The 22,070-nt window shown below is 45.6% G+C and overlaps 1 protein-coding gene across 3 annotated transcripts; it reads left to right on the top strand.

Annotated features, from left to right (window-relative positions):
* Positions 1-723: 723 nt before the first annotated feature.
* cacng8b (calcium channel, voltage-dependent, gamma subunit 8b) lies at positions 724-21,905 on the top strand. 3 transcript variants are annotated; one of them, XM_026999152.3, is made up of 6 exons: positions 727-1,215; positions 14,469-14,724; positions 15,346-15,570; positions 17,254-17,337; positions 18,115-18,255; positions 20,864-21,905. In XM_026999152.3, the coding sequence occupies exons 3-6, from the start codon at positions 15,348-15,350 to the stop codon at positions 21,694-21,696; spliced, it is 1,281 nt and encodes a 426-aa protein (XP_026854953.2). In that variant the 5' UTR covers positions 727-1,215; positions 14,469-14,724; positions 15,346-15,347; the 3' UTR covers positions 21,697-21,905. The 3 variants fall into 3 exon arrangements, with proteins under 3 accessions (XP_035387012.1, XP_026854953.2, XP_081552604.1); XM_081696478.1 differs by lacking the exon at positions 727-1,215 and adding an exon at positions 7,567-7,587; XM_035531119.2 differs by lacking the exon at positions 18,115-18,255 and having other exon boundaries at positions 724-1,215.
* Positions 21,906-22,070: the final 165 nt, after the last annotated feature.

Consider the following 22,070-nt stretch of genomic DNA (forward strand, 5'->3'; position numbering starts at 1 on the left):
AGAGAGAGAGAGAGAGAGAGAGAATGATCGGCCCGAAAATCTTTGAAGGTCATAGTTCACTGTACAGTAATATTGCAGTATTTGGGCTAACGCGCGCGAATTTACCTATTTGACAGTTTAGATAATAAGAGTAGGCTATTCTGTGAAAGCCACGTGCTAAACTGGCAACCCCGCATCGAGATTTTTACTTTAAAATAATTAGAGGTAGAATAATAATTAGAGGTAGAATAATTACTGCTTAACCTGCAGCCCAAACCGGAGCTCGTATGATGCCTTTTCCACATGAAAACTTACCACCACCCGGGTGCTGTTTTGTCGACTCGATCATTTCAGCAGCACAATTCTTAACGTCTTAAAGTCTAAGCAATAGAGGTTTTGCCCGCTCTTGCGAAGCCAGTTTTCAGACATCTGTCGCATTAAAGTCCATCCCCCCTTCTCTCTCTCTCTCTCTCTCTCTCTCTCTCTCTCTCTCTCTCTCTCTCTCTCTCTCTCTCTCTCTCTCTCTCTCTCTCTCTCGCTGCGGTACTCGAAGGTTCGCAAAGGCGAGATAACACCACCTTTCGTTAAGAAAGGACCGCTCGCCATCTCTTTCGGTTACATTGCCCTCTCTCGTGTCCCACTTCAAACAAATACCCGGTTCTTTGAAGAAACAGCACGCTCACGCCGAAAATCAAAACACCTACTCCACACGCGCACGCACAGTCATGCACACGGTTCATTCTGAAAAAAAGCCCCACGGAGTGAGTTGTGCAGCGTGCAAGTGCAACACCGCGAAGGAACACGAGGCAGTTACGCTTGCGAAAAGCACGTCTTCTAATCGTTTAAAGAGTCGAGATGCGACAAGTTTCTCTCTTTCTTTTAGGCAGGGAAATGAACAGACGAGCGGCGCGAGCGCTGCGGTGCGGGCGGGGTATACGCAGTCGCGTTGAGAAAACATTGGCTGCTCGCGCTGTGGACAAATTCGTGTCCAGTGACGTGAAGCCTTGTGCGCGCTGCAAATCTTCTCTACACCGTTCTGTCTTGTGGAAGACTGACACTCTAATCACACTTCTTTTAGCTCCGTTATAAAAGACGACCTGCCACAAATAAGCTCCCGTTGTTTCATTTGTTCGAGTTGTGCGCCGTTTTCAGAACATCCGTTCCGAGCCTCACTTCTTTCGCTCTGTCCTCTTCTCGAGAGTGCGACGTTCTTCGAAAAGGCAACCAACTAAGCGGGTAAGATCGCTGTATTAGCTACACTCACGTTTGTAAAGGGGGAATTGGGGTGGTCGAGATTTGCCATTTGGGCTGCTTTTGTCTTTTCTCGCGCGTCCATGTGGAATGCAGCGAACAGAATCAATCAACTGCAAACTGCAAGCTTGCAGGCTGTCATCACTCACTGTGTGCAATCTCATCAAACGAGTTAAAAGAATATTTGCAGACAATTGTGACTATGCAGGTCGACAACCTTGGTTACCTCGTCCTGCATCGGAGTGCATCTAAAACGCTTTGAAATGATCTTGTATTTTAAGTCGTACTGGCCAAATCCCGTGCGCTGACACGGCCACCACCAATGCACCCTCCGTAACTGGCGCGTGTTCGTCTTTTTCCTTATGCTGGCTGTGCTGGATTATTTAGCGAACTGCTCGCCGTGACTGCATCATATGATCTGCGCTGCTGAGCTCGGATGCGCTATAACGCGCCGAGCCGGTCGCGTAGTGCCAAAGCATCCATTTTCGGTCCTTGGGGCGCTCGGTGCACTCCGGTAGTCAGCCCCTAATGAATGCACTGCGGCTCGCGTCGGCGCAAAGCCTGCTCCGCTCGCTTGCTTTGAGCAGAAACCAGGTAGTACGCGCGGTACAGCCCGGGCGGGCGTGAGGATAGACGGCTCTGTGTATCAGGGTTCTCTGGCACAGGATGCAGGAACATGTCTGCTTGTCTAGGGCCCATCGTCCCCCACATTAAGGGACCCAAAGAGGGCGGAAGCACACTTACTGCCCACCTCACTGCGTCTCACAATATAGGCCAAACACGTCGGGCTCGCAAAAGAATGTTGTTTTAGACACACTGACGAACGGCGGTATGGGAGTACTGGTGAGGAACCAGTATTCGCCTCCAGTATAAAAGTTTTCATTTCATGGTGTGGCCGCGAAAAGCTTATCCATAGATGTGCGAACTGTAATAAGCAAGTCAAGCTGCCATATCATTGATTTAGTTTGAAAAAAATGTGAAGAAACTGAATTTCAGTTGAGGAAAATTAAAGAAAATAAAATAAAAAAATCGCTCCAGCACCTAGAGTGTTATATTAAGCACGGCGATGAGATCACCTCTCTTCTTTTAGGGTGATTGGGAGAAAAGTCTCCAGTAGTCAGTTCCTTCCTCAGCCTCCTGTAAGAAGAGGCAGCTCCTGATATGCGCAATAAATCTGTGGCTTCCGGTAATAGCAGAGAGTGTGGAGAAGGTGGACATGTGTGCGATGCGGTCGTGGTTTTCCGCCTTCTTCTTGTCCACAGTCCAGGGCGGCTGACGATATCCTCCTGAGTCTTCGTGGGTGTCCCTCCCTTGAGAGGAAGGCAACTCCACTGTAGCTCACACTGATGGAGCAACACGGTCGCCTTTTCCCGTCGTACGAGTGCCATTTATGGTCCTTGCACAGCAGCCAAGAGCTGCGAGCGGCTGCTGATGGTGTGTGGAAGTTCAGCCTCATCCTCAGCGCTGTGGGACTGACCAGATCTCTGTGTACTTTAAGTGGAACGTTCTCATCTGCTCACGGCATGTTTAAGACAGTGATAAATTGTTTGTGGGTTTTTGGGGGGACTTCTGAAAAGCTGCTTTAAAAACACGCTGATCAGGAATATATATCTTTTTAAAATGAGATAGACTGGTATCACAGCAGCATTGAAATAATTGTTGCCTTTGTTAGTACATCGCTGGCAATACATTGCAATCAATACATTGCAATCAATACATTAAAATCAATACATTACTTTCAGTACATTACATTCGATACATTACTTTCAGTACATTATTATCGTGAGGCCTACAGCTTGATGCCACATAATAAGCCAGTAAGGTACAGTTCCCTAAGATAAAAAAAAACAAACTGTGACTGCCATTTAAATGATCTATCTATCTATCTATCTATCTATCTATCTATCTATCTATCTATCTATCTATCTATCTATCTATCTATCTATCTATCTATCTATCTATCTATCTGTCTGTCTGTCTGTCTGTCTGTCTGTCTGTCTGTCTGTCTGTCTGTCTGTCTGTCTGTCTGTCTCCACAGAGTTTTGCATTTACTTGCAAAAAGTCTGCAGTTTACAAATCACTGCTGTAGTGAGGCACCTTATTTCCTGTTTGCCAGAAGCACTCGTCCAAATTCTGACTTCCTCAGAACCTATTAAGCCTATATGAGCCATGACATTAAAGACATAGATCACACACGTGCACACGCAGCACGCACACACACACACACACACACACACACACACACACACACACACACACACACACACACACATACATACACAGTTGATCTCTTCTGAGTTAGCCAAAGAACTGATAATTAATTTTTCCACACAGAGAAGGTCTCTATAGTGACTAAATTTGTCCCAGAATGAGGCTTCTCTGCCTTAAATTAAGAACGTGTGTGTGTGTGTGCGTGCGTGCGTGCGTGCGTGCGTGTGTGTGTGTATATGTGTGCGAAGATGAGCATATTCTCAATGTCAGTCAGTTTTCAAATCTCTGCCACACAGAGAATGAAACATGAGGTCTGTGTTCAAACAGGGATTTATGTGTGTTTGGAAAATGGCTTCCTAGCGCACATCTAGCTGGCTGTAAACCACCTCCAGCACGGGCAGTGGCCCACGGATGATGCTTTGACCTTATTTCACCACAACACATCAAACATACCTCATGGAGCTATGCCTCTAGATTAGCCATCTTCAAGGAAGTCAGATTTACAGTGATTGTTCCGCTTACTTCTCATGTGGCCAGAGCTTCGGTGCTGCTATCCAGATGTGGCTTCTTTCTGCTTTTTTATTTTTACCCAATAGTGGTGCTAACAAGTAATGCAAGTGTGTTGTCCCTGAGAAAAACTTATTCTGAATACAAACATGAGTAAGGGTTTGTACATTTAGTATAATTCTTCTGAATCTAATTTTTATGACTCCCTGAGTCTCTTATTATCTTCGTTAGGAAATGTATAATTTAAGATGGGCTTTCTGCTGGGATACAGTAGCAGCTTTAACCAAGCACTCTACTATATTCAATTTCAAAGTAAAAACAAGTTATCAGATGTTCTGGTGGAATGTAGGATGCTACTGAGACTACAGAAATAATCTAATTTAATGATTAGCCAATCATCTATGCTCATGCAATAAATCCAATAGTGCTCTATTCATTGTTTTATTAGTTAGCTTTTCTCCTGTACTTTACCTGATAAAACAGGTAAAGCAAGGTGTTGGTGACATCAAGATCATAAAAAAACATCAAGATTATCATCTAGTAAAACTCTGTGGATAAGAGCTTCTGCCAAATATTGTAAATGTACAATAATTTTTACAGTGCACATTCTACTTGATTCAGTAATTGTATCTCCTTCTGTTTTTCACAACAGTAATGAATGTGTGACATCTCATATCAAGGTCTCCATGTCTGCTGCTATTGTACCTAGAATGAATGGCTACCAGAACAGCTTAAAATGGCTATGTGATGATGGCAGTATATTTGGGCCTTTATTCTGCAACCTGACCCACGCCTGACGCTCATATCAGCAATGATAAGCTTAATCTGCAAGAGTTTGTTGTGATGCACGGTACTTTGCAAAGGTTTTAGGCAGGTGCGGGAAAATGCTGCAATAATGAAGTGAGAATGCTTTCCAAAATAGAAGCGTTAATAGTTTATTTTGGTCAGTTAACAAAATGCAAAGTGAATGAGCAAAAGAGAAATGTAAATCAAATCAATATTTGGTGATCAGCCTTTGCTTTTAAAACAGCATCAATGCTTCTAGGTACACTTGACCAAAGTCAGGGATTTGTAGGATTATAGTCAGGTGTATGAGTAATCAGTTATACCAAACAGGTGATAAAAATAATTATTTTCATATGTAGGTTGAAACACATTCATTGAGCGAAACAGAAACAGCTGTGTAGGAGGCTCAAGACTGGATGAGGAACAGCCAAACTCTGCTACAAACGATGAGGTTGTGGAAGGCAGTTTCATGTCACAGCGTCATACATCATGGCAAGACACAAGGTAGTTATACTGCATCAGCAAGGTTTCTCCCAGGCAAATATTTCAAAGCAGACTGGGGTTTAAAGATGTGACAGTACTGTAATTTGGTGGGGGTTTTATTTTGATAGTCTGATTTGTATTGAATAACAGTCTCATGTCGTTTCTTTTGGCGGAATTCATATTTTGATATTCATGTACAGTCTTTCTTATACAAACCTGCTTGTAACATTTCCCAGTATTTCGTTGTGCACGTATGGTCTTCAGGCTGTAATGTGATGTGATTATTGTAATGTATTGTTGTGGTTTCTGGTGGGAAAGAACCTGTAATGGTTCTTTCTGCTGTGAAACAGTCTGTTGAATATCCTATACACCTAGACTAAGGGTTTTCATATGTTGATCATGTGATCTGTATGTGATGCTTCGGTTAGATTAATATGTTAATGTTAATATATAATCTTTTGCAAAAGTATTCAAATCTTACCCATGACATTAAAATTAGCAAAATTACAAAATGAGGTGTACAGCCTTTTTTAAAAAGTACAATAAATTTCAGCATTTTTAAAAAAATTATTATTCAACAGATTTGCTTTAGCTCTCAAAGTTTTTTGGCAAATCTTTCCAACCAGCTGTTCCCAACGGCATTCCGGTGACGGCTAGCCTGAACCAGCTGAGAGCCTGTCCTTGGCTACACCACACTGGTGTGAAACAGACTTGTAACATTTATCCGTATTTTGCTACTCCCATGTGTCCTTCAGTCTTAACAAGTCCTCCAGTCCCTGCTGCCGAGAAGCTGGCGTGGTGTTGCCGCGCATCACTCCAAACTGCGTCAAACGTCACTCTTGGCGTAAAGTGAAAGCTTTCTATCTTCTTCTCCTCTGACCAAAGCTCTTTCCGCTCCTCTCTTAGTGGCAGGTTCTTCAGGCGCTTCTATCCTGACTGCAGGGGAGCTTTGCGCCGGTGATGTTTAAGTAACGTCTCCCTTCTTGCTACTCTGCAATAGAGGCTGACATTGTGCAGCGTTCTGGAAACTGCTGACTGATCCACATTTTCTCTTCGCTCAGCCAGTGACATCTGTAGGTTTGTCAAAGCTGTTGCTGGCTTCCCAGTGGCATTAGTTACCGGCTTCCTTCTGGCCCTCCAGGCCTTGTTTTGGCTGAAGCTTCTTCCTTCTCCCTTTCCGTGTGTGTGTGTGTGTATGTGTGTGTGTGTGTGTGTCTGTGGAAGAGTCAGAAATGGAAGTCTAGCTATTACAACCATGGACATTTATACTCCATAAGGGCAGCCTGCATTGTGCTTTAGGTAACTGCCAGATAAGTGGGCTGACAAAACAGAAGCATGTACAGCTAGTTTTACTCTAAAACGAGCAAATACCCAGAATGCTTAGTGAATCTTACCATGGCATAACCCCCGAATGGGCTATGGATCCAAGCATGTAAAACTAGTTTTACTCTAAAGATAGTGTTGTCTGAGCAAATACCCAGAATGCTTAGTGAATCTTACCATCGCATAACCCCCGAATGGGCTAAGGATCCAAGCATGTAAAACTAGTTTTACTCTAAAGATAGTGTTGTCAGAGTAAATACCCAGAATGCTTAGTGAATCTTACCATGGCATAACCCCTGAGTGGCCTTTGGATTCAGACACATTGGCACAGACGTGGACCCTTTTCTTAGATACTTGCACACTGGGGAACTGAGCATTGTTGCTCGCATGGTATTATTGCAGAAACAGATCAGATTGGCCACAGAATAAAATCCTTTGCCAGCATGCTGTGATGCAAGTCCTTTGTGTTCAGCTAAGGCTGAGTGAGCGATATACTGTCATTACCATGCTAATATTCCCACACGCCATGCGTGGCATTGGCCACAACAGGGAACTTCAAAGGGGGAAAGTGTGGTACTCAGTCCGTTCAGAATATTTATATCTACAGGAGTATGCAGCCATTATGTGCAGTTAGTAAAATGTAAGAAAGAAGCTCCATGAATGAATTCAATCTACTGTTCATTTTCCAGACATAACCGACCAGTATGTCTGCATGGCTTAGTATTGCTGAGGTTTAACATTAAACACAGTGAAAGCATCATTGGCAGAAACAGGCCCAGCAGAAATACATTGAAAAAGTTCCAGAATATGTCATTAAATGCATATGTTTTTTAGTGGAAATTCCCTTTATCCCGAAAAACACTATTATTAATACACTACTATAAGTACAGTATTATTAATACACTATTATTAGTGCACTATAATTAATAGTTTATTATTAACATTCTCTATTATTAATACACTGTACTGAACTGTGAGTGCACAGAGGACACTCATTTACTTGCACTCATTTGCTTTTTTTAGAGCAGCCTGGATAAAGGAGTCCAGGTACTTGTGCAGTGCTCAAAGTGCGTTTGTGTGTACGTGCGTGCATGCGTGTGAGTGCAGGTGCACGTGTGAGTGCGTTCGTGCTCGTGAGTGCATGTGCACGTGTGCATGTGCACGTGTGTGTTTGCGTCAAGGCGATATTATTCCAAAATGCACTTGATCAGTGGGATTGTGGAGACATTTTCTTTTCCAGTCAAATTTAGCAGAGGTAATGCTGTAGGTGTTTACTGCCTCAGCAGGGAGACGAATGCAGTCCTGCCTCAGCAGGGAGACGAATGCAGTCCTAAATAGAGTAAAGGGTACAAGTAGTAATAATATTACACACGTGACTTCATAGTAATGAGCGGTTTACAGCCAACTGTCCTACAGCAACTATTCATCACTGCTGAATTCATTGCTTTTTATGCCTGTTCTCTGAGCCGAGTATGTTACTAGTTAGCCTGTTACTGGTACAAAATGGTTTACTATAATAAGCAATGACTTACAGAGCTGTAAAAGGGAGCTTGGTGGTTGTAGACAATAAAGAGCTAGCGGTTAATGGGCCAGTTCAGCTCTGGGGTTGGTTTCAGAATAAAGCTAATGATTTTCTCTTCTGTAAATGAACAACTGTATCCTCATTCTGCAGGAACTCATTTAATGCTGAAAATTGTATTGGGTGTCACTAAGGTCTCAGTCATTCTGGTAATGAATGCTGGTGCATTATAGATGGCCACCAATCCAGGTTAGGATTACGTAAGTGACACAGATGAAGCCTGTGAATTTCGCCAGTGGAGGGCAGGAAGAGGTGGTGCGCATAGGCGGAGCAGATCCAAGTGACAGTGGCACGGCTAAACATCCGAAACCGAGGGGCTCGGCTCCGTCACGGCGCCTCAGGCGGATGTGAGGCGTCCGCACACCTTGTGACCCCCCCCCGGGCCATCATGTGGGCCTGAGCGACCAGGGGGGTGAGGGAGGGACGGAGGGACAGGGTTTTGGACGGGGTAGTGACCAGGGCAGTCGTGGAGGGAGGGGGAGTGCTGATGAAGGTGACTGCATGGAAAACAGTGCAGCAGAACGCAGGTGTTGGTCTCAGGTCCTTTATTACTGCTGTCAGCTCTCTGCCCCGCTCCACGGCTCTCTAACACACACACACACTAACACACACACACACACTAACACACACACATACTAACACACACACACATACACACACACACTAACACACACACACTAACACACACACACTAACACACACACACACTAACACACACATACACACACATACACACACACACTAACACACACACACTAACACACACTAACACACACACACACTAACACACACACACACTAACACACACTAACACACACACACACTAACACACACACACACTAACACACACACATACTAACACACACACATACACACACACTAACACACACACACACACTAACACACACACACATACACACACACTAACACACACACACACTAACACATACACACACTAACACACACACACACTAACACACACATACACACACATACACACACACACTAACACACACACACACTAACACACACACACTAACACACACAAACATACACACACACTAACACACACACACACTAACACACACACACACTAACACACAAACACTAACACACACACACACATACACACACACACACACACACTAACACACACATACACTAACACACACATACACTAACACAAACACACACACACACTAACACACACACACTAACACACACACACACTAACACACACTAACACACACATACACACACACACACACACTAACACACACACACGCGCACACACACACATACACACACACACACACACACACACACGTACACACACACACATACACACACACACACACACACACACACACACACATACACGTACACAGGCCCGCTGCCTCAGCCTATTAGCAGCGCAAGACAAGCCTTCCCCTAAATTCATCTAGACATTGCATTACTTAGTGTGATTTCACGGGCTTGTACACCCGACTCTTCAGTGTGTCATGGCTGTGCTGACCTTAGAATGCCTTTTAGCAGTCTTTGTCCACCATTAGTATGGGGTTTCTACTTTGTGTATGCTCGTCTGTTAAAAAATGTGTCAAGTTTAAAAAAAAGGAAAAATATTTAAATATTCAGAACTATCCATCATGTTATTGCAAAATAATAACACTGGTACATTAGCCTGGATATTGACAATTACAGTTACATGGCAGTTATATGAAAATATGTAAATACATTTCAATTAAAAATACTGAAGGACAGTGACATGATTTACACAAAAGCAAACAACAATCCAATACCAACCTCTCAAGCTGACTCCATACGGCACTGCACTCTCTCTCTGTCTGTCTGCCTGTCTCTCTCTCTCTCTCTCTCTCTCTCTCTCTCTCTCTCTGCCTGTATCTCTCTCTCTCTCTCTCTCTCTGACTCTCACTCTCTTTCTGTGTCTCTGTCTCTCTCTCTCTGCCTGTATCTCTCTCTCTCTCTGACTCTCACTCTCTTTCTGTGTGTCTGTCTCTCTCTCTCTCTCTCTGCCTGTATCTCTCTCTCTCTGACTCTCACTCTCTTTCTGTGTCTCTGTCTCTCTCTCTCTCTCTCTGACTCTCACTCTCTTTCTGTGTCTGTCTGTCTCTCTCTCTCTGCCTGTATCTCTCTCTCTCTCTGACTCTCACTCTCTTTCTGTGTCTGTCTGTCTCTCTCTCTCTCTCTCTCTCTCTCTCATTCTATCTATTGCACTCTCGTGAGGCATATCTAGTAGAGGTCATAATGGGAATCTCTTTGTCATGATCAAAGCACAGGCTTGTGTGCTGATGATTTTGATTCACGAGTCACAGCAGTTGGACGTGTTGCCCATAATTATGACTGCGGTTCTCTCAATTACAACATCATTTGTTTAAACTGACTCATAATTGCCCACAATTCTGACAAGTTACTCATTGTGCATCTTTTTAGCGCTTTAGATATACGGCGTGAGTAATTACAGCGGACAAATCGGCTGGTTGGTGTCATTTTTCCTCCGTCACATGGACTCAAAGCTCCGGCGGCAGTGTCTTAGTGGAGGAAATGTGTTCCAGTGTAAGCACCAGTGGGTCTACCTACGCATATCCTCACAGCTCTCCTGGTGTGAATATAAATAAACATAAATAAATATGTGGGGTTAGTGTTTTGCCATCACTCAAACGCATGTGCAGCTGTCTCTATGAGTGTTCTGACTTGAATGTTATGTCCACGCATATGTGTGTGCGTGGCTATTAGGGTTTGTCAGGGAGGCTAGTGCGTTGTATTATAAACCCGGGCATAGTTGGCACACGTGCACACACATGCGCACACGCGGACGATGACGAGAAAATTCATGTTACTAGAGAGAGGGAGGGAAGGAATGATACGTTCAGTGTTTAATTTTTCCCATTTTATGAATGATTGATTCATGATTCCTGCATCTTCCAGGCTTTGTGTTTCTTTTGAATGTCATGCAAAGAAGTGTGGTAGATGAAGGCAAACCAGGCAACATCTGAAACGTCTCCTTGGTGATTTCTCCTGAATGGCAGTGTGTGTGTGTGCGTGTGATAAGTGATGCATCATTATGGGATGTGCTGTGGGAGAGATAGCCGCTGTAAGGCATACAGACAGGAGTCTGAGGTGGGCATCACACCCAATCACCCTGGCCAGAATCAGTCAATCGCCCACTACAGGGCGGTTGTAGCACAGACGGAGCCAGGAATTGATGGACAGGAAGGGGGCGTGGCTTCTGACCTCCACAGGACCTCCCGCGGGCTGCTCTGATCTGCTCCATATTGAGGTGGCATTATTTGTAGATGTCAGCCTTGTGGCCAGCTGGGGTTGAGACTGCAGTGTGTGTGAAGCTTGATGTGTGTGTGTGTAGCTCTAGAGGAGCAGACAGGTGCACTGGCCAGACACATTTGCCCAATCTCTTTGTCCTGTGCTGTTCACTTATCTCGCCCCACTCGTCTCCATCTGGAGAGCTGGGAGACACAGGTGCACAGGATTGCTTTCCCGGTGGATTTCTGCCTTGTTTGGTAGAGCTCAGGTCTGGGGATGTAATGCTGAGTGAGTGTTTCTGGCTTCTCGCAAAAATCTTGGAAAGATTCCTACCTTTTGCTTCCCGCTTCTCAAGCTGGCCCACAGGCTGTTCAGTCAGGGAGGCGTGGTCACCGGGCACCGCACGGGACTCGCTCCAGTCGTCCGGATCGGCCCAGCGAGTGGCTCGGTCCGAGGTCGGAGGGAGCCACGCTCCCCGTGGTGAACCGCAGTTGGCCAGCCGCTCTGGGTGAGCCACGTCCAGAGGAATCGTCTGAGCCGTGTGTTTAAGTGTGTGTTCCCCCAGTTTCTAATGGGGTTTTGGTACGGTGATTCCGCACTGCTGAGCCACGGGAAGAAGACAAGCTCAGAAAAACGGACTTCCCTGCCGTGTGTTCACCCTCAAGTTCAAGTTCAAAGTTCAATTTCAAAGAGGTTTTATTGTCATTTCAGCTATATACAAGTACACAACAAAAACGAGACAATGTTCCTCCAGGACCATGGTGCAACATAAAAACAACAGTGCAACAGACAACATGCTACACAAGTGCAAACAGTCCAATATAGTGCAGGGACGCAGGGAGCCATTTGTCCTGCATGGACCTCAGAAGGAATGTTGTGTTTCTTTGGACGGCCAGAGGATTGTTTGGTCAGCTCGATGGTCATCATCATCATCGTCATCATCATCATCATCACCATTCTAGGTGCTGCTGTTTCTGTGGTCAGTCTGTTGCTTCTTGCAACCATTTGTAAGACCTAGTGAAAAGAATCTGGAGTGATAATAAATCATAATAGTGATTTTAAATCAAACAGACAGACTCTTTCCCGACCCTTCTCCAAGGCCCCTCATGACTCTGAGAGGGTTCTACATGCTTTTGTCTCCTCCTGCTTCGGTTTCCTTGTGTCTGTATTAATAAGGTCTCCCTCTGATGTTTCCAGCTTTTAACAGGACCACACAGGCAGGAGTTTCCCCCAAACCCGCCTCCCTCCACTGGACCCAGATGGCTTTTACGGTTCATTTTTACACTTTCTTTGTTCGCCTACAAATCTCTAAACGGGCTCTTTCCAAATGACCTCTCTGACCTATTACGACTGCACGTTCTGCTGAGGCATGTTCCACTCAGATCACCTTCTGGTCGTCCCAGAATCAGTGATGCACAGGGGAGATTTGCGGTTATAGCCCCTAAACTCTGGAATGAGCTGTCTTTGGTGCACTTTGGCTGCATTACCTGTTCTTAGATGCAAAGCACCTCTTGGAACTGGATTGTAACTCACACACAGTTAGCAAGCAGTAAATTCTGAACTAGGCTGGGAATAATGGGACTCCTAGGACTACTGGGAAAAAATACGACAAGGGTACTGTGTTACAGTGGTGCTTAACATCAGTGACACTGTGTTCTTGGTAAATCTTGCCTTAAAACTCAGTATGAGAGTTCTTTTTCTTTCGCGTTACTGCCTTTGTAAAAAAAAAATTTGTGTTTTCTTTTTGTCTTTATTGTTGGTCCATTGTCATTAATTAAACAGGTCTGTGCATTGTCATTGTTCTGATTATAGTTTTTGCTAATTTGACTTTACAGCACTTTAACCAACTGCTGCTGTTTTTAAATGTGATTTATAAATACAGAAGTGAAATCAACACACTTTAAGTCATCCTCATCTATGAGATGTTTCTCCTGTTGAGATGTGTCACGACCCAGAACTCAAACCAAGGGCCAACGGGAGGTAAACGTGAACACTGACCACTGGGCCAACGAGTCAGCATCTGGCCGGCCCCCTGGGCCAGCAGACACGGCACCCATTTAACCCTAATAAGTGACAGTCCCCATCACAAGTAGCTTTACTGTAATGTTTGTCTAGAGCAGTTGAATAACAGCACATGTTTGTTTTGATTGCATTTTTAATTAAATGTGACCAACATCTTGCAATTTAATCTGCATTGAGATCGGTATTGTGCATTCAATTACTGAAATAAGGCAGAATCTTTTTTTGGTGCAAGAATATCAGTGTGTGTGACTGGCAGGAAGACTTCAAACAACTCCATGTATAGGTTTACTGTATATGCTGTTTTTAGTACAGGGACGTTTTGTACGTGCTGTTACAAATCCACATCTTTGGCGCGGAAGCTTATAATGCAGGCAGGGTCCAGCCTATGTTGATGGTGGTGCCATATTGCATTATGAATTATTAACAGCCAATAACCAAGTTGCATTATGCCTATGTTTGGTAAATCATGTGCACTGTGTGACTGTTGGTTGTGCGCATGTGTGTGTGTATGTGCGCGTGTGTGTGTGTGTGTGTGTGTGTGTGTGTGTGTGTGTGTATATGTGTGTGTGTGTGTGTGTATATGTGTGTGTGTGTGTGTGTGTGTGTGTGTGTGTGTGTGTGTGTGTGTGGCTTTCTAGTACTCATAGACTTCTGATCCTCCCTTTCATGCTCAGAATAAAATAGTTCATATTGTGTTAATTGTGTCCTCATGTGTCTCACTGTAATGCTCTCAAGTGGAAAAGAGAAAGATGTGCTGCAGTTGGTTCTCTCTCTCTCTCTCTCTCTCTCTCTCTCTCTCTCTCTCTCTCTCTATGCTGACAAAGCTTATAGGTTCCAGAGTGTTGCCATGGTAACAGGAGAGACCTCCCTATGCCCCCCTTCCCCTGAGCTCCATTCAGACTTCTTTTCAAACTTTAAAACACTGAAAACATTTTCTTAGACTTTCAAACAGGTGAAAACAGGATTTAAGGTCTCTCTCTCTCTCTCTCTTTCTCATTCTCTCTCTCTCTCTCTCTCTCTCTCTCTCTGCACCTTTCCTCATTGTTAGACTGTGAGCTATGACCAACGCTTTGAACAAATAAAGACATTTATACAACAAGGGGACACCAACCATATCATCATTCTTGAGCGCAGTTGAACAGAGAGAAGAGAGAGTGAAGCAGAGGGAGTGAGTGTGTGCAGGGAGGGCGTGAGGGCGAGGATAGTCCATGGATGCTGCGCGGATTGAGGGGACAGCGCATTCTCATCTGACCAGGAAAAGAAAGATTTCAAAATTGAGTCGAAGGACAGAAACTCGCCATCAGGTAATCCGTTAAGATTTTTAAATGTATTTACTTTCTATAATGTTTATTTGGGAAGATAAGGGCTTAGTGTATGCCTCCTACCAGACAGGGGGAGTGTTTATGCACTATCACACAGGGTCATGCGTCAGCTAAACACACCAGGAGGGGAACACAAACTGCCCAGTTCAGCCCAATACACACAGACACCCACCATCAGCTAGCACATGTGACCCACAGACACCCACAGTTGGCTAGCACACGTGACCCACAGAGACCCACTGTTAGCTAGCACACATGACCCACAGAGACACATCATTGGCTAGCAAACGTGACCCACAGAGACACATCGTTGGCTAGCAAACGTGACCCACAGAGACACATCATTGGCTAGCAAACGTGACCCACAGAGAAACACCGTTGGCTAGCATCACTATAACTGGAAGACAGGCAGGAACCCAGCGTGTATTGTGTCAGATTCCCAGTCCAAAGGCTGTGGCATCATTGGGTTTCAGACGCATTTATGTCTTTATTTCGTGTCTCAGGTCACATCACGTGAGAACGGTTCTTTGTTTCTGCCCCTCTTTTTGTCATTTCCTCCACCTCTCATCATGCTCTAACACCCCCCCCCCCCCCCCCCCCCAGGCATGGTGTGTGAGAAGGGGATCCAGATCCTTCTCACCATCGTGGGGGCGTTCGCCTCCTTCGGCCTGATGACGGTGGCGATCGGCACGGACTACTGGCTCTACTCGCGGGCAGTCATCTGCAACAGCACGGCCAATGTCACCCAGGACGATCCCCACAACAAGGACAAGAAGGACCCCGGAGCCCTCACCCACTCCGGCCTCTGGAGGATCTGCTGCCTGGAGGGTCAGCGGCTTTCTGGGATATGTAGTTCCAGTGTAGGAGCATTCAGCACTTATGCTGAATTAGATGGAAATTTGTGGCAGCCGATATTTCCAAAGTAACAAAGAAGAGGTGCATTTTTTGCAATTGTTTGACTTTAGTTTGACAGATGAGTGATAAATTTGAGGAAACATTATATAAGACAGATATATGACACCATTTTACTCATTCCCATGAAGTTTTCCTGCAATTCCCATTTAGTCTGTACCATAGATGATGAGCTGGAAGACTGTATGAAAGCCAAATGCTGTTCTTTTCCATTTATTCTGTTTATGTGGAGGCCCAGTTCCAAAGGGGTGGCAGTCAATGATGGATTGGTAGCATTTTAGAACCTCATGTTCACACTCATGTCACTCCCATTCACACCCACGTCAGTTTGTTCACACTCATCTCACTCTCACTCACACCCCTCAGTGTGTACCCAGCCATTGGGCCCTGCAAATTTAGCTTCAAGGCTAAGCTCCCCGAAAACAACACATCCGATTAAAGAACAGCTAAGCCTCTACATCACCCTTTCAGTGCTAACCCCCCTTCCATTGCTATCCAACCCCCCCCCCCGGTAACTGTGGTACTGCACGGTTGGCACGGTTTAGAGGTCAAGTAAGCTTCACAGTCCCCAAGGGTTTTCAGCCAAGATGGATGCTAAGTAGCTCTGTATCCTGAGAGTAAGTGAAGAAAGAAAGGAATCCATTTTGGCTCTGCATGATGGATGTCAGACCTTCCACTTGGAGTCTTGGTCACCTGTAGACGGAGAAGGTGAAGGAGTGGCATCAATGTGTGATCTTTGCAATTCCAGGGCTGCGTAATGGTAATGTCCCTTTCTGCTCGCCTTAATGATGTAAGGCTGGATTCTGACGCCACTCCCTCAGAAGCGAGGTCGGGGTCACAAGGTCAAGCGCCGACTCCTTGTGTCTCCCAACTTTCTTTTCTTTTCTTTCTCATACAGACTAATCTGTATGAGGAGACGTTAAAAAGAGAGGACATGACAGTGAGGATGGAAAGCGAGCCTGTCCCTCCTTTCACCTCCGTTCCCATCACACTCTCACGCCAACCATCACCACCAGCTATGCCGCCATCATGGTGCCTCCTGATGTCATCATAATGCGCCATTTTGTCTGTCAGCACTAAGCCCCAAGCACTGGAGTGGGTAGCTATCCGACTGCCTGCATGGCTCTGGGTCTTTCTGTGTTCCATATTTAAGCGTTTAAGTTCTTGTGCTGTATGCAGTTTGCATTTAAGTATTTATACATTTATTATCAAATGGTTTTGCGTTATACACTCTTTACATCTTGTGTTTGTGTTGGACTCAGGAATGCAGAATAACACCATGACAGCTGCATTATTGCTGCATTCTTCGATCACACAGGCTATCGATAGATTATTTGATGCCGAACTCCCACGTGTATTACCTTGCTTCGTTCAGTTGATATTGCTTTCATACACAGCCATCATAATTTCAGTTGTATGTGTGTGTGTGTGTGTGTGTGTGTGTGTGTTTGTTTATGTGTGTGCGTGTGTTCGTGAACGTCCTGTTCCTGTTTCTCACGGATGCTCACTGATGCAGGTTGCCCTGACCACTTGACCTGGTGTGTGTGCTCCTCTCTGTTTCGACCTCCTCACCCTGATCTCCTCTGCCCGTCCCTGCAGGGGTAAAGCGAGGCGTGTGCTCACAGATCAACCACTTCCCCGAGGACGCCGATTTTGACCACGATGGAGCGGAGTACGTTTTACGTAAGAGACCCACGTTCATGTGCCATCTCTCGGCACTGCAGGCCCATGACGGGGGGGGGGGGGGGGGGGGGGTCAGGGTTGGAGTGAGGGATGGGGGGGGTAGTTTTTTGTGCATTTCTGCCCTCGTTTCTCTGCATCTGTTTTAAAGAGCAGCAGTCTCCTTTTTGTTCAGCATGAGGGGCTTTGAGTGGGGATGAATGCTATCACCCGAAAAGCATCAGGGATGCACTGTGCCACTGTCAGCTGCAGCTGTAGTTCGTGTTTTTGCATCTGCGTGCACACACACACACACACACACACACACACACACACACACACACACACACACATACACACACACACACATACACACACACACACACACACACATGCGTGTGCACAAACATACATACACACACACACATATGTGTGCACAAACACACACACACATTCTGGGTGGCATTTGGTTGGTATTTCATTGGCATTTTCCTTCGCTGTCCCAGCTAAGCCTGTCCCAGATGGGCTCTTGGACTCTTAGGAAAAGAAGCTTCTTTCCTGTTTTTGTTTTTGTTTATTTACACTTTTTTATTCACACACACTCACACACATTGCAGAGACATGATTTAATTACCCAGATGGGGCGGATTAAATAATGTTTGGCATATTTGCATAAGACAGGGACCCACGTTGGGTGTGACCTGGACTGGACCCCGCCCCCCCGCTACGTTAAACCTCTAACTGCTCTAATTCTATCTCTGCCCCACACCAACCACCCCCTCTCTCCACGCCCGCCTTTAGGAGTGGTTAGGGCCTCCAACATCTTCCCCATCCTCAGTGCCATCTTGCTGCTGATGGGCGGGGTTTGCATTGCCGCCAGTCGCTTCTACAAGAGCAAGCGGAACATCATTCTGGGGGCCGGGATCCTGTTTGTGGCGGCAGGTGCGCACTTCACCTCCTCACTGGTTTTATTTGATATGTCCTACAGATGTGCAGACGGGCCAGTGTTTGTAGCTGTATCTGTATTTGTTTGAGGCAGCAAAATTATTTATATTCAAATAAAAGTGTGTTCATGTTGTAAAATAGTTTAGGGGTTGGGGCAGTAAATGGACAAAAAAAATACTACTAACTATGGAGGTAACAATGACTAGCTAGCAAAAATTAGCCTAATAGGCTACGCAAATAACTTAGTCCTTGTCATGTGAAGACAGAGTTTCCAATTGGTTACTTATTCACCGTTCCCTATTCAGCGAAGATGGTTCCTTATTCCTAAAAGGAGTGTTCACCTTGCATATTTGCTGCACACTTTATGTTTTACACATGGAAATAAAGATGTGATCATAAATTTGGTAAAAATTGATTCTGTTTCTCATCATGATATTGTGAATATAAATATGAGATTAAAATCAAATTAAATTGTTTATTATTTCAGTTCATTCCAAGGGTATAATGTCAGTTCAATATGTTTTAGGCTCCATTTCTGCTGTAAATAATTCCTGCATTTAACCTGGCTCTTGGTGATTTTATACATCAGAACTAACTGAGAACATGATACATTCAGTGATATACACAAAATTTATCAGAAGAAAAATACCAGCTCAGGTTTGAGAGTTTAAATAACCACAGGCCAGACATTCGGTCATTTTTCAACAGAAAACAAGTTTCTTTGCGTGAGGAGAATCTGACTTTAGTCAGGCTCATGGTGATATCACACATCACAACGAGCAACATTGCATGTGGCACAGATGAACACAAAGGGAAAATTTCTGAGGCATGCGGAAAGCCTAATTCCCTGTAAGACAAACTGGCCCAAGATCATTTATACCTCAGATCTAACTAGAAACATGCCACAATGAGCACTGGTGCACACTGGGAAATGAAATCAAACGGGGAGATTTGGAAACACACTGATGGCCTTATTCATGTTGGCCCAGACAAATAAGAAAGCCATCATCCAGAACTGGTCATCCAGAAAAGATTTGAATGTTTTTTACATCCGCAATATCAGGATGAGAAAGAGAACCCATTCTTACCAAAATTATGATCACACCTTCGGTTAGTGCAGTCTCTTGTGATCTCAAAGCTAGACTACTGCAACTCACTACGTGCTGGTCTTCCTCTAAGAGCCATCACACCTCTCCAACTTGTCCAGAATGCAGCAGCATGACTGGTCTTCCATCTTCCGAAGTTCACACAAGTTACTCCACTACTGCGCTCCCTTCATTGGCTTCCAGTAACTGTACGCATCAGATTTAAAACCTTGGTGCTTGCGCTACAAAAACAAAAATGGACCAGCCCCTTCATACATGAGGTCATTGGTCAAGGACGGCTCAGCTTGAAATGCCATGCTTCAAGTCTCATGGAAGACAAGCATGGAGACTCTGTCCTGGCTCCCAGATGGTGGAATGAGCTTCCACTTGCTGTCCGGACAGCAGAGTCCCTTGCAGTCTTCAAACACAGACTGAAGATCCATCTATGCATGAAATATGTAAATGACAACTCACCCTGCTCCTATATTGACTGATTAAATTAATACTTATTGTAGGGTATTGTTTATTACACTGATGTCTAACAAACTCTAGTACTTGTTTATTGCACTTAGCATTGTTTAAGAGACCTTATGTGTTTTGTACTGCTAGGCAAGAGCAGTGATCCCTGTAATTCTACAGTATTCTAGATCATTTGTATATCGGACTCTAACCTACTGTACTGTACAAGCATGTATCCTATTAGGAAATAACTTTTGTAAGTCGCTCTGCATAAGAGCGACTGCTAATTGCCGTAAACGTAAATGTGAATGTAGTTTCTGTGACCATGTGAGCTGCAAATATGCGACATGAACACTCCCTTTATAGTCAACGTCCTTGTCAAGTGTAGTAGCAATTAGGTGCACTTTTACACTGCCTCCAATGTACAGAGCTCACAGGCAAACGCTAACCTAATCATCTCCTAGTCAAACAAGCGTCTGTATCTTCTAAGTTGAAATAGTGAGCCAGCAGCTGTGAGAATAGCTGTGGTTAACGCTCTGCGTCCCTGACGCACACTATGACTGAGCGGTGAGTGCAGCGTGGACGTGAACCAGCTGGCTTGTAACTACACTGCCAGAGCTGATATCGTTCCTGTCAAACAAACTCCGCTTGCAGGTCCGAATGGAAAGCAAAAGAAAAGTAACGTTATATTAAACTATCTCACAATAACGAGGGACACTAGCTGGGTTATTCGACACGCTTTTTAAAATGTGCGTTAAAGTTTGTGCATTGCGCAACACGGCATTCGGCTCCACCCCTAACGTGTGCACGAGTTCTGTCCCTGCATCCGCTCCGAAAACGCAGCGCTTGTGACGTGGCTGCCACTCCCGTCTCTTTGTGTAATAAGCTTTTGTCATCGCTGGCGTAGAGGCTCATCAAAGAGAGTGGCCCTAGCACAGAATTGAACAGCATTCTTTAAATCCTCTGACATTAAGGGAGGGTGGGGTCTGGGCCTCACGCGAGTATAGAGTGTGTTTCTGAAAAGCCCCACCGAGCTCGTGTGTGTTCTCGCCAACCCGCAGGCCTGAGCAACATCATCGGTGTGATCGTGTACATCTCCGCGGCGCTGGGCGACATCTCACCGAAGAAGGACGAAGACAAGAAGTGGCAGTACTCGTACGGCTGGTCCTTCTACTTCGGTGGCCTGTCGTTCATCCTGGCCGAGATGGTGGGCGTGCTCGCTGTCAACATCTACATCGAGAAGAACAAGGAGCTCCGGTGCCGCTCGCGCACTGACATCTTCAAGAGCACCACGCACGCCATGCTGAGGTTGCCTAGCTACCGCTTCCGTCGCCGCTCGCGCTCCAGCTCGCGCTCCACCGACCCCTCCCGCTCGCGGGACCCCTCCCCCGTGGGCGGGCCACCAGGGGCCAAGGCCTTCGGACTGCCTCCGTCAGCCCTCCTGTCACAGGGCCCCATGTCGGTGTCGACGCTGCCCAACCCACACTCGCGCTCGCACTCGGCCCTGCCGGGCGGCGACATCTCCCTTTACGCCCTCTCGCGAGACCCCAAGCTCGGGGCTCTGGGTGGCCTGGGGGCACCTCCGCTCTACGGCACGGTGGACCGCGCCACGCTTTACCAGCTCCACAACTGCTTCACCAAGGAAGGGGGAGGGGGAGCAGGTGGGGCTGTGGTGATGAGCGGCACGCTGCCCCCGCTCAAGGCTCACAACCCAGGGGCGGGGAACTCGTCGGGCGGAGGCGCGGTGCTCGGCAACTCCGTGGCCCCACCTCTTCAGCCTCCACCCTTCTCCTCCTCAACGGTGGAGAGGGAGCGGGGCATGAGCACGCTAGACCGGCTGGGAAAGGCCGAGAGCAACTCCAACACGCTGAACAGGAAGACCACGCCGGTGTAGTGCGGCCACGCCAAGCAGAGAGCCTTCGGCCGAAGGAAGACGACGGTTCTGGAAAGGACGGACAGCAGGAAGTGGAGGAAGAAAGAGGAGGAAGAAATGATCTTATCCTTTTCTTCCTGTATTAGAAGATGCTTTCACGTTATGATAAATACAATTCAAAGATTGTACTAGTGATGAACAGCTCATAATAAAAACAACAACAACATTCTTCCATTTTTCTTTTCATACTGATGTTTTATAGCCTTTCTATTTAACTTAATTAAACAATAATCATTGGATACTGTGAAGTTTACCTTTTTTATTTGGCTTTAAATGAAGGAGAGAGGTTGTTGTTGTCTTTATGATAAAGCGGAATAACTGCTCACGATGTTGGA

This window comes from Electrophorus electricus, chromosome 14 (genome assembly GCF_041902795.1).
Source record: "Electrophorus electricus isolate QZ-2024a chromosome 14, ASM4190279v1, whole genome shotgun sequence".
Classification (NCBI taxonomy): domain Eukaryota; kingdom Metazoa; phylum Chordata; class Actinopteri; order Gymnotiformes; family Gymnotidae; genus Electrophorus; species Electrophorus electricus.

Coding starts and splice junctions, on each gene's coding strand:
- cacng8b (XM_026999152.3), top strand. CDS start 15,348: ATGGTGTGTGAGAAGGGGATCCAGATCCTTCTCACCATCGTGGGGGCG. Junction 15,571..17,253: donor GAGGATCTGCTGCCTGGAGG/GTCAGCGGCTTT, acceptor CCGTCCCTGCAG/GGGTAAAGCGAGGCGTGTGC. Junction 18,256..20,863: donor GATCCTGTTTGTGGCGGCAG/GTGCGCACTTCA, acceptor GCCAACCCGCAG/GCCTGAGCAACATCATCGGT.